The following is a 13,451-nucleotide window of genomic DNA, read 5'->3' on the forward strand; positions in this document are numbered from 1 at the left end:
GTTCTTGTTGATCATTATCAAAGAAAGCAGCAGTGTAAATAACAACAAATAGCAGTCTCTTGCCATTGTTACGCTACTGAGACAATTACTCCCCTTTTTTTTATTGTAAGCGGCGGTAGCACGCACAAAAGCAAACCATGCCGCGAGCGGCGACAGGTCGTGAACATTCATTATCGGAATGCGACAAACAATGCATGACACAATACAGTAATGCATTTTCAGCTTAGAGTGACGAAAACACCTATAACAAAGAGAACAGCAATTATCAGATCAAAGAAAAATAAGCAATCAATTCAAACCAGACGAAGCACGTGAAAAACGAAGGGTACCCGTATAAATAAGGACGGAGCGCCTGACGCATAGCAATGGCTACCTGGTAAAGCTTAACTGCTAAGCTTACGGCTCGAACCAAACTACTGTAGCTGTATCGTCATTCATTTGACCTGAATTGTGTCTCATATTACAATGGACCAACTTTGTTTCGATTTGGAGGTGCGGCCTAAAACTTTTCTCTCCCCTTGAATTTCGAGTCTCAAATTTCAGCTGCGGCTTAGATTCGGGATTTTTTTTTTTTCCTTTATTTCGAGTCTCATTTTTCTGGTGCGGCTTAGATTCGAGTGCGGCTTAGATTCGAGTAAATACGGTATATGTATTGTTAACTAAGCACAGTCAGATGTCAGATATTAAATATGTCCACCAATAGCAGTATATTGGAACCTAAAATGATGATACAAATGATTTCTGCCTGTCAGAGATACAAACCCGGCACCTTCCGCTATTTTCTCATACCTATGAATAGACACAAAGTACTTATTGTTTCTTCACCAGTAGTGAGATGTGCACGTTTTGCTAAAGGTAGGCAAATAGTTCTGTGCTGCCTGGGACTCCAACTCACTCTGCGCATATAGTCATCGTCGACCCCGTACGAAGAATTGTCAACTATCAAATTCCCTTTCATTAGCAGTTAGGATCATGCCATTTGTATATACCTTGGCCTCATGAGCAAACAACGACATGATGGGATAGTATCATCTCAAAGGGTTTAAATCCACAGAAGAATTGGAATCAGAGCTCCAACTGCAGTCCTGTGCCAATATTTTCAGAATCTCGAGGTCACTTAAAATAAGAAATGAATGTTGCATGGCCTTACATGAAGACTGGTTCATGAACTAAAATAACATTACCAGTGTAAGAAAGCTTACTAGAGACGGAGTTTCTGCAGGCAGCGACTTCCACCTCTGATGGTCAAAACTAATCCAACTCTGTTCCACTCAGTAACAAACAGACATATTTAATGTGCTTTGGAAACATGGCACTGTCCTGTGTTCTTTACCTGGTGTTCCTGGAGGTGAAGAGGGTATGTTTGTATCTCTTAAAAACTGCTACCCCCAGCAGCTATTACAAGCCATTACAAGCTAGGCTCTGCCCAACCAACCATTGAATTTCACATCGCATGTTTTCATAATGGGGATGCAGCACATGGTACGAGATCTGTTGACTTCCACTTGAGCTGTTGTTGTGAATAACCTATCCAATGGGCAAGTGTTCTACCATCTGGGCTACCCAAGCATGACTCACAACCCATCCTCACAGCTTCAGTTCCAGCAATAACTCATCTCCTTCCTTCCAAACTTCACAGAAGCTCTCCTGCAGACAATGCAGGACTACAAGGTGTACAACTTTGCTTCTGCCGTTTTCTGATAGGTGACGACAACGGTAAGTAGCGGTCAAAAGAAACAGATCACAGACATCAGGCAGTTAGCTTGGACATCGGTCAACATAACCTCATTCAAACATTAGACGATTTGTGTCTGCATCATAAAGTTGGTCTTTATTTAAAATATCAGTTTACAAGCCTAATTCTCGTCATTCATGAGAGGTGTTACTGTTTTGTTTCAATATGAAGAAAACAGCAGCTGAGTCTCATCGAATGCTCTCAAGTACATACGATAAGGACGCTATTAGTGAAAGAACGTGTTGTAAGTGGTTTAAAAGCTTCAAGAACGGTGATTTTAACAGCGTAGACCAGCAAAGTGGTGGAAGAGAGAATGTTTTCGAATATTATGCAGAATTGGAGATATTTCTGAGTGAAGATGCATGTCAGACTCAAGAAGAATTGGCATGATTAGTGGGAGTGACACAGAACGCCATTTCAAAATGTCTCAAGGCTATGGGCATGATTCAGAAAGAAGGAACTCGGGTCCCATGTGAGCTGAAACCAAGAGACGTTGAATGGCGTTTCTGTGTTTGTGAACAGTAGCTTCAGAGGCAAAAACAGAAGGGATTTCTACATCGCATTGTGACCGGGGACGAAAAATGGGTTAATTACGATAACCCTAAATGCAAAAAATCATGGGGATATCCCGGCCATGCTTCCACGTCAATGGCCAAACCGAATATTCACGGCTCCAAGATCATACTCTGCATTTGGTGGGACCAGCTTGGCGTCGTGTACTATGAGGTGCTAAAACCAAGTGAAACAATCACAGGTGCTCGTTACTGAACGCAATTAATGCGTTTGAGCAGAGCATTAAAAGACAGACAGCCACAATACAGCATGATAAAGTGATTTTGCAACATGACAATGCTCGACCTCACATTGCAAAAGAGGTTAAAATGTACTTGGAAACGTTAAAATGGGAAGTCCTACCCCACCCGTTGTATTCTCCAGACATTGCTGCCTCTGACTATCACCTGTTTAGATCAATGGCGCATGGCCTGGATGACCAACATTTCCGATCTCATGAAGAAACCACAAATTGGATCGACTGTTCAAAAGATGAACAATTTTTTCGACGTGGGATTTATACACTGCCTGAAAGATGGGAGAAAGTAGTGGCCAGCAATGGAAAATACTTTGAATGATACATGTGTAACCAATTTGTTTCATTAAAGCCTCAAATGTTGGGGAAAAAATGGCGGAAGCAAAGTTGTACACCTTGTAGCACTCCTGGAAGAAAGGATATTGTGGAGACATGGCTTGGCCAAAGCCTGGGGGATGTTTCCAGAATGAAATTTTCACTCTGCAGTGGAGTGTGCGCTGATATGAAACTTCCTGGCGGATTCAAGCTGTGGGCCAGACCAAGACTTTAACTACGGACCTTTGCCTTTCGCGGGCAAGTGCTCTATCATGTGAGTTACCCAAGTACGACTTACGACCTGTCCTCACAGCTTCAATTCCACCAGTACCTTGTCTCCTACCTTCCAAACTTCACAGAATTCCTGGAAGAAAGGATACTGCAGGGACACAGTTTTAATCTGCCATAAGTTTCATATCAGCACACCCTCTGCTGCAGAGTGAAAATTACATTCTGAATAAGCTATTTGTTGTCTTGTAGTCAACGTCATGCAGTGCCAATGTAAAGCCATGATATCAAACCCACCCTTTTCCTCTCTTTTTAAGCCATATTCTATCTCTCTAGTAAGATCATCAGTCTGACAGATGGTCAGAGACAGTTTTGTTCATTTTCTAACCAGCCTGTAATAGAAACACATGTTTGTAAAGGGATCGTGGGTGTCTGTCATGGTAAGACCAATTTCAGCACCATCAGCCAGAGGCCACTTGATACAGACCGCCAAAGTATGCTTCAGCATGCTCCTTGCCAATTTAGTATGGCATGTTACTATAAAGCATATTTAACTATGGTCTTATTTTCTTCAAGTTTGTAGTATAGCTCATGCCGAGACAACTGGAATATTTCTCATTTTTGACATTATGAGGAGCGTTGTTTATGCATTAGAAAGCACAGCCTGAAATGGAGTAAAGATTAATATTTATGACATTATGTTCTGTCTGTGTTTAGTAAAAGGCTGAAATCAATGTAGGCAATTAGAAATACCTGTGGCCTCTGAGAAGTGAGTGCTATTAACGAAGTCAGGTCGTGTCGTTTCAAGTATGATCATTTTTAGATAAATTAATCACCATGTTCATGAAGACAAATAGGCATTGATTAAAAGACTTTTCTGCGATTTACTACTATGGTCAATGACAGTGTATCTCATAATTCACAGATGTGATGATCAATTAACCTTCATGCAACATTTGCATTCAGTAGTCATATTGAGATTAAAAGAAAGGAAGGAGGATTATTGTACAACATCTCATCGAAAACGTGATTACAAATATATAAATAAATAAATAAATGGCAATGTGAAGCACTGTGTGGTAACTTCATAAGGAGAACATCAAAATGGCAAAAATGTGAAATACTTATGTTGTCATGGCATGAGCTATACTATAAATTTGAACAAAATACGAACATAGTTTATATGCTTATAGCAACATGCCATACAAAATTGTCATGGAGCATGCTGAAACATAGTGTTGTATCATCTGCAATGTTACATAATGTTATACTTGCTAATTCAAGTGCAGTGCTGGAGATCACAGGCTCTATGCCTAATGCATCATGATCACTTCAGCGGACACCGATCTGCGTGAAACAGCTGGGCGCTGAAATTGGTCTTACTATGACAGCAACCCACGAACTATTTCACAAACATATTTCTGCAAGATTTTTCTATTACTGGCTGGTTAAAAAATGAATGAAACTGTCTCTGAGCTTCTATCAAATTGAAGCTATTAGCAGACAGATGGAATATGGCTTAAAAAGAAAGAAAAGGACGGGTTTGATATCATGGCTTTTCATTGGCACTGCATGATGTTGGCTACTAGACCACAGATATGTTATTCACAACAGCAGCTCAAGAGGAATTAAACACTTTTTGTACCAAGTGCTGCGTACCCCTTATGACAAAAATATGATGCTAATACATGTGAAATTCGATGCTTGGTTGGACTGACGGTAGATTGTAATAGCTAAGGCGAGGGTGCCGGGCATACCAGTTTTTAACAGACACTAACACATCCCCTTCACCTCCAGTAATGCCAAGTAAAGAACACAGGACAGTGCCCTGGTTCCAAATTAAATATGTCCATTCACTACCAAGTGGAACAGAGTAGGATTAGTTTTGGCTATCAAAGGAGAAAGTCACTGCCTGCAGAAACTCTTGTCTCTAGTAAGATTTCTTACACTAGTAACATTATTTTAGTTCGTGAAACAGTCACCACATAAGGTCATACAACCTTCATTTCTTATTTTAAGTGAACTTCAGATTTGGAAAATATTGACATTGGACTGCATTTCGATCTCAGATTCCAATTTTTCCATGGATTTGAACCCTTTGAGATGATACTGTCCCATCGTTTCATCATTTCCTCATGATGCCAAACACCTCCAGGTCTCTACTTGTGAAAGAGAATTTGACAGCTGACACCTCTTCGTGTGGAGACAACGACTACATGTGTGCGGTTGGAGACCCAGGCAACACAGAATTATTCATTGCATTACCTCTAGCCAAAAATGTGCACACCTCACTACTGGTGAAGAAACAAAAACGTTTCATGCCTATTTGTAACTATAAGACAATTGCAAAAGCTGTCTGGTTCGAATCACTGCCAGGCAAAAATTATTTGCATCATCATTTCAGGTTCCAATATCACCCTATTGGTGAACATATTTGATATCTGACATCTGATTGTGCTTAATTAACAATACAAATATGTACTGGGTTCTACTCCTGTCCTTCACCACAACTTTACTTCATGGCGTTTCATGCTTGTGTGTGTTGTAACCGGAAAGTGTAGAACAACAAAGATTGAAGGCTTGAGTTGAAAAAAAGAATGTTTAATCTCTCAATTGAAGTTCATATAAGATCTGAATGCAAACACTGTCAGATGGAATTGTGCACTAAGTCCCTATCACAATCAAACAACACTGTCACATGTCCATAGTTACAAGTGGTGTATCTAAACAGTTCACGAGACTGCAGCCTGACTTTGCACCTCCGTCCATGGCAGGGTGTGTACTTTTAACAAGTCCAGGTGCATATAAGTACAGAGGCTGCTGGTGAGACCATAGTGGCATGGCATGGTGCGATTAGCCCGTAGTTGGTAGGTTGTTATTTTCCTTATGTACCCAAACTGGCATTGTTGGGGTTACTGCGGAAGCAGCTTAGGAGTGATTGTGCCTGCACTTTTAAGACACGGTGGTGCCATGAGCTGAATACAGTCTGATTCCTGGCCATGAGGCACTGTGCGCAATGGTGCGGTCATTGATGATACTGCAGTGCATTGCACAATATTACATACCTTTTCTGGTTACTTCTCAAGAGTAATATAAGCTTCATGTGGTTGCCAGTGCAGTGCTAGAAGTACCGCCATTATTTGCAGATTTGGGCATTTAGCCTTGTAAACTGACACTAGTGAGCACTTTGATATTATACATCTCTTTACGCCTAGTCAATTCTCGATTAGACAGACAAACTTGGTTTGGTTATCAGTGGGTTCAAATTTGGATCATGAACAACTCTTTGTGTCATTTAATGAGTGTGATAAGACTTTTGAAGTGCCACTTATTGTAATGAAGTTTAATTTACAAGTGTTAGGGATGGACTCATCTCTAATAATGTGTTTTATAATATTTGTTGTATTTTGGTATTAGTTTACATCTGGATTGAACACCATATTGAGCATTTTCCTCTTGTCTTGTGGTAATCACTGTGTATAGTCAAACAACTGTACCCCACAGGGTTTCAGCATTTAGTGGACCTAGGACACAGCTACAGTATGTTAGTTGCATTCAGCAGTGGCCCACTTTTTGAGTTGTCAAGTCTACATGCTTCACATAAAAATCCAAAATTATTAGAAACTAGAAATATTGTTACTAACAACCAGACATTTCTCACTTATTGTCAAAGAAAACAACCAAAACGTAACAGTTGAAGTTCTGTACGCACTGGTAGAAGAAGTACCTACACATCTGACATCTCACTGTATTTGTTTCAGACTAGTTACTCTTTTAAAATATGCCTCAAAACACAAATTAAGTTCAGCACCTTTCTGACACATTATCCCAAATCACTATTAATGTCTCATGGACAAGTGAACATCTGTTTGAATAAGACTTCCTTTGCTAACAGTGGTGTCGAAGTTCATCATGCTTGTGATTATTTCAGCTCATAACACCATAGTTTGAGCGCTACGCATCCAGTCCCCCCCACCCATTTGCTTTTCTCCAGCGTTTTCTTCATCATTACAAAGTATGAAAGGGGCTGCAAACACTGAAAAGAAAGGCTCCTTTCGCCCCCACATCTTCGTTTTTTAACATTAGGAGAAACAGCAGGCCCTATTTTCCTCAGTCTTTCATAATTTTCCCTGTACGGAGGCACCTAGAGATGTGACATGGCACTTATTGGCTGAGCAGAGCTCTGAAGCACAATCACATGAATTAAGTCCAACAGTTGGGATGTTTTATTTCCCTCATCAGTTGACTGATATGATTCCCAATTCTGGATACTACTGATATCAGCTGCAGGGTGGGGGATTGGGGGATGAGAGGGGGGGGGGGGGGGGGGGGGGGAGCAAAGGGACCCATGCATATATAACACAGCACTCATTCAATTTAACATCATTTGCTGGGAAGAATCAGCTTTGCACGTTCATTTGCAAATACGAGGTCTGTCTAAAAAGTAATCGACTTTTGATTTTCCCACGAAAAATAGAGATGATAGCGCAGCACCACTGTACACAATAAAGGAAGAGACCTTTACGCACATGTGTGAATGTTGTCCCCGCCTTCCAGGGCATCAGTCGCTGCCTGTTCGTCGCTGAGTGAGGTGCTACACGACGTGTTCGTCAGATTACCGATTCTCTCAAGATGACTGAGCAAAGATACTGCATCAAATTTTGTCAAAAACTTGGTGATTCCCAAAGCAAAATAATTTGTAAGATTCAGCAGGTGTTTGGAGAAGATGCGATGGGTGTAACACAAATTAAGGAGTGGTTCAACCAATTCAAAAATGGCCGCACATCAACGGAGAGCGACTATCATTCTGGCAGGCTACAAACTGCTCGGAGTGCAGCTGTTGTTGAGAGGGTGCAAAATTTGGTGATGGTAGATTGTCGTTTGACGACGCAGTAGATTGCCCAAGAAGTTGGAGTGAGTAAAGATTCTGCACATGCAATTTTGCGTAATGATTTGAATGTGCACCGAGTGGCTGCGAAATTCGTGCCCAAGTTGTTGTCGTCGGAACAAAAAGACCTCTGTTTCAATGTTGCACAGGACCTTCTGGACACCACCAACACTGATCCTGGGATTCTGAACACCGTGAAAACTGGAGGTAGTCATGGGTGTACGGGTACAACCCAGAAACAAAAAGACAGTCATCGCAATGGAAGCATCCTGAGTCTCCAAGGTCAAAGAAAGTGCAGCAGGTGTGAAGCAAAATCAAAGAGATACTGACTGTCTTCTTTGCTGTCCATGGAATTGTGCATCACAAATACGCACTGGGACGACAAACAGTGACAAAGGAGTACTATCAAGCTGTTCTCCGGTGACTACATGACGCAGTTCGGCACCAAAGACTAGACATGTGGGAGGCAAAAAACTGGCAACTGCATCACGACAACTCCCCCACATATTCATCTCACTTGATCCAAATTTTTCTTGGCCAAACATGGAATTACAGCCATTCACCAACCTCCCTACTCTCCAGACATGGCTCCTTGCGACTTCTGGTTGTTTCCAAAATTGAAGACGCCACTGAAAGGATCCCATTTTGAGAGTAGAGAAGAGATAATGCGGAACACGACGATGGAGCTGAACACAATTCCAAAAGAAGACTTCCAGAGGTGCTTCCAGCAGTGGAAGGATCGGTGGGCTGTGTGCAACCACAAGGGGCCTACTTTGAAGGGGTTAGGGTCCCAACCCCGTCATGCCAAAAGTCGGATACTTTTTAGACAGGCCCTCGTACAGGAGCTGATGGTGGAATTATTTGGATCGGTACATAAATGATAACATTTCATTCAGGTCTCTTCTAGATCATGACAAAGAATGTAGAAAACATAGGCAGAAGAGGTGCTTTACAACTCCATACCACTGTCACCACCACCATCAGCCATTCAACATCCCCAGCTAAATGAAGGACTCAACCAGATGCCCCATTCAAAGTTTTTTTTTCCCTATATGCACTGCTTAGCAAGAAAAAGGTGAAGCACCTAAAGACAGGGCGAAAGTTAATGTAATTTCGATCATGTACACACCATCGATTGGTATGTAAGAGTTGCAGTTCTTTCTGACAGATAGAATGGCCACCAGAGTTCATCAGAGTTGTTACCAAAGCTGGTAGGGTATAAAAGAGGCATGAACAGTGTCAAATGTTAAGCGATAACTGTAAAAGATACCCAGATCATGGATGTAGAATAAGACAGAAATCTGAAACATACTCTTGTTTACATGGTATTATCAAGCTTGGGCTCAGTCTAGATCAGGGACAGTAGCAGTCACAGTGGTGTTTCTCTACTGCTCACAGATTGACAATGCATCAGTTTCAGGTAGTTGATGAGATGATATTGTCACCTACCCAAGCAAAAGGCAAGAAAATGAATGTCTAGCACTGAAAAGAGACCATTCTCTTCTTCGCTGTTGTCACAAATGTCCCCCCCCCCCCGAACATATGAATTACTATGTTGTGATTGTGTTGGGACCTAATAGCACAGCTCCAATAGTAGCAGTCCAATAGTAGCAGTCAAACATAAGAAAGATTATAAACTTCACTGTAGTTAATGCATGCAGCAGTGAAATTTATATTCTTGCTTGTCACAAACATTCAGCTATTTTTTTTCTGAATATGTTGCAATTTCCAAGAGTGTAGTTATGCTCAGACCACAGGGTACAGTTAAATTTATGATATTCGTCGTCAGAAATATTTGACTCCTCCCCCTTCCCTCCAGTATGTCACGAATTATGGAGTTAGCCGTTGTTAGTTAGAATGTGACAGTGTGGTTGTACGTTACACAAGCGAATGAATGTGAAAGCTATATACCTCATTGCAGTGACATATTGATCTGTAGTGTGGCATTTGGCTTAGGCTAAGTTGGAATGTGATAGTTTTATTTCCAAAAATTAAATTAAAAATCTGAGTTATAGCCTGAGCCAAGATTTTATGTAATTACATATTCTGTCCCTTTATATGCAGTTATAAGAAACACTGAACAGTCAATGACTTACACTGAAAGGCCATTATTTTAATGTTTTAAATTACATATTTTAGATATAATACATATTTCACACTTAACTAAAAAGATTTACATATTTTAATATTATTATGGGATTATTATACATTTTTGTAAGTCCCATACACTTTCTTTACATAGCAAGAAAGGACAAAAAATTTTTTTAATAACATGTTTCTCACACTGTCATCAATCCCATTACACTCAGAGCTAAATTGCACAAGTTCAAGTGAACAACAATGACTCATTTTAAACACTTTCCTTTCCTGTTCTCAAATGCTTCACAATGTGTAACAGTCACTTGCATTTAAGTTAACCATGGTACCAGTTGCATCTTCATTGTCATCAAAGCTGAAAACATGGATTTCAATGCCATACGATGATTTCATTTTCATTTCTATTGACAGTGCTTTAACCACTGATAGTAAAATAGTCCCCTGCCAAACTTGCGATAAAAGAACTGTGGTTCGCATTGATTACAGTGAACAGACCTTGGAACGAACTTCAGGTACCTGAATTCAAACATTTCTTAAAGGAATACTGCAACCACAACATTCCTGATGAGACCACCCTCAAGAAGAATTACCTGGATTCTTGCTATGTTGATATATTACAAAAAATCAGGGCTCACATTGGAAAATCAACTATATGGATTTCTGATGATGTGACGACGGCCATTTCATCGCTAATCTAATAGTGGGAAAGTTGGAGTCTGAGGCTGCATCTAATTAATTTACTGTAAACCTTTGGAGGCAACAAATAGTTCAGCAATTGTTACGTTCATTAATGATTGATTCAAGGTACTATGGCCCAATGGCATAAAAGAAGAGAGGGTCCTACAGATGTACATACATGCTTGATAGTGGGGAAACTGCTTAATGTATTTTATACAAACTTATTGCATGTTACATGTATGGCTCATACACTGCAGCAATTGGCAGAGAGAGTTAGGCACCAATTCCCAGAAGTAAATACATTGACAGCAGCAATGAAGAAGGTTTTCTTGAAATGTCCCTATGTACAATACTACAAGCAGCAGCTAACTGATGTATCTCTGCCTTCGCAACCAGTGATAACAAGGTTGACAATATGGACTGAAATTGTGATTTTCTACAGTAAGCACTTTGAAGCTGTGAAGTCAGTGATGAAGATTTTCTTCTGATTCTGCAGAGTCTGTGAATGAATTCATGTCAGCATTCAACAATTCTAAAGTGCTCAGTTCAGTTTCATACATTACAAGTCCATTCAGTTGGCTTCCTGAGAGTATCAATAAACTGGAGACTTCAAGTGTGGCTCTCCAAGAAGCTATGGGAATGACAGAAGATGCTGTTCTGAAGGTGAGTGTTGAATCAGGAGAAGTGGATGGTGTAACTTCCAGTAAACTGCAGTCCATGTTGAATAAGAATCCTAGGTGTTCACACCTTGTTATTTTGTATCAGTGAAATTCTAGAACCTTTTAGAATATTGTTCCTAGCAAACTCCCTCTGTATAAATATGCACAGTTTACTTCTTGCGAAGTTCAGCAACTTTCTCAGTTTATAAAAACATATTGTAAGACGGAAGACTGTACATGGCAACAGAACATTTGGATTCGTATTTTATAATTAATTGTGCGTCCCATTCCAGTGTGACGTAAATGCTGGAATAGGAGACACTTTTACTTCTGTACTTCGTAGCAGAAGTGAACTGATTATGAATTAACGTAGATATTTGACTACCCTATCTGTGAAATTTTATACCTATAAAACATCTGGATTTTTTACATATTACTGCATCATTACATATGTCATAATTTTGGTAGCATATTTGTGTACATATTTCTTAATTTGATATTACATAAAAGCCAGGCTCTAGTTATGACACATATTTGACTTTTTCTTCAGAATATCATGAACTACAAGAATGCAGTTAGGTTGGAAATTAATAGCATAGCATAAATTAATTAATAATCTCGGTTGTCAAAATATTTCTCCATTTCTTCCACATGTGTTATAACTTTAATTTTGGAGGTTGTGGTATACTGACATGAGAATGTGCAAATATTACTTCGAAACACTGTCTGTCCACTACTCTCTCATTGGCTGTGCAGACCCATCAGCTGACATACCCCTGTCTTTCCCATCATACCTCACAGCAATTGCTGATAACACTGCTGCGTGAAACATACGCCACTAGCCTTGATCTAGACTTTTACTCACAAATATGTAAATTTATGTACATTGAAGCACATAAAATAATGCTTGGGCTATTGTAGCCACACACCATCAAACATAAAGCAGCTTAAAAAATACTTATTTACATTAATCACACTACAACACTGAAGATGTTCACATTTTCTCAAATAATACATACAGAATATTGAAACACATAATAGGAGACTTAAACCACACACTAATATACATGCTTACAAGATAAGCTGTACTGAACTGTCTGTTATTACAAGCTAAATAAGTTAACTTTATAAAGTCACTAAACAGCAAGGAGTAGCTCGAAACTACATTATTTATGCATAGTCACAACATATCACCAGATATTTTTCTTGTGTTCTGGAGTTTTTCAAAACAGAAAAAAAACATGCCTGAATTTACTACTAATGTAGCTGAATTTAATAAAGATAAAAATATCTCACTAATACTGAGCTCACCTTCTCAATTTTTGCGTATTTTACAGGGCGTTTATTAAAATACGTCATAATGCTGTTTGAACTGGCTTGACACAGTGCTGAAATATCAGTGCAGTTCTTCAAAGGAACTAATAGTTCAAAGTTCACCTGAAAGAAAGAAGAGCTGCTAGTGTAAGGCTTTTTGTCTATTTTTTTAATAATAGGTTTTAACAGCAAGGTGATGGCAGTTAATCAACAACAAATACACATCAAGATAAAATAATTTTGAGCTTTTAAAATAAGTGATCCATCCACCAGCAAAGTGAGAGGGAATAGTACTGAGACCTCGGGCTGGCCTGCTTATTGTGTGTGAGCAAGCAACAACTCATTTCTGCTGTATCCTAATTCACTTCTGTTTCTACACTGTCAAAATAACATGACAGTCCCACAATTCCAAATTACAGGTGGACAACAAACAGTTAGGTGCATTCTGACCCAAGAAAGAATGAGATCACAAAATGTTTTTACTGGCATGCAAGTATACTGGTTTCATTGAAAACTGACAATCCTTCAGGATCAGATTCCTCATGTAAACATAACAGAAAAGTCAATGTAAAAATTCATAGTTTGCAAAGATTGTGATGTCAAATGTAGCATGTTAGCTGAAGGAACTACACTTGCCACTTGCTTTACTTTACAAATGGTTCATACCACTTCACAAACAGTGTCCAAGATGTTCATAATATACCTGAATACAAGCTTCAGCTAGCCACT

At 39.6% G+C, this 13,451-nt stretch overlaps 1 protein-coding gene across 2 annotated transcripts in view; it reads right to left on the minus strand.

Annotated features, from left to right (window-relative positions):
* The window catches only part of LOC126187922 (PMS1 protein homolog 1-like), a 119,116-nt gene that overhangs the window by 74,688 nt on the left and 30,977 nt on the right, over window positions 1-13,451 (minus strand). For both annotated transcript variants that reach the window (XM_049929283.1, XM_049929284.1), the window contains exon 5: window positions 12,720-12,845. In XM_049929283.1, coding sequence (XP_049785240.1) covers window positions 12,720-12,845 — 126 coding nt within the window. The remainder of the gene's footprint in view (window positions 1-12,719; window positions 12,846-13,451) is intronic.

Source organism: Schistocerca cancellata, chromosome 5, assembly GCF_023864275.1.
Source record: "Schistocerca cancellata isolate TAMUIC-IGC-003103 chromosome 5, iqSchCanc2.1, whole genome shotgun sequence".
Taxonomy (NCBI): Eukaryota; Metazoa; Arthropoda; class Insecta; order Orthoptera; family Acrididae; genus Schistocerca; species Schistocerca cancellata.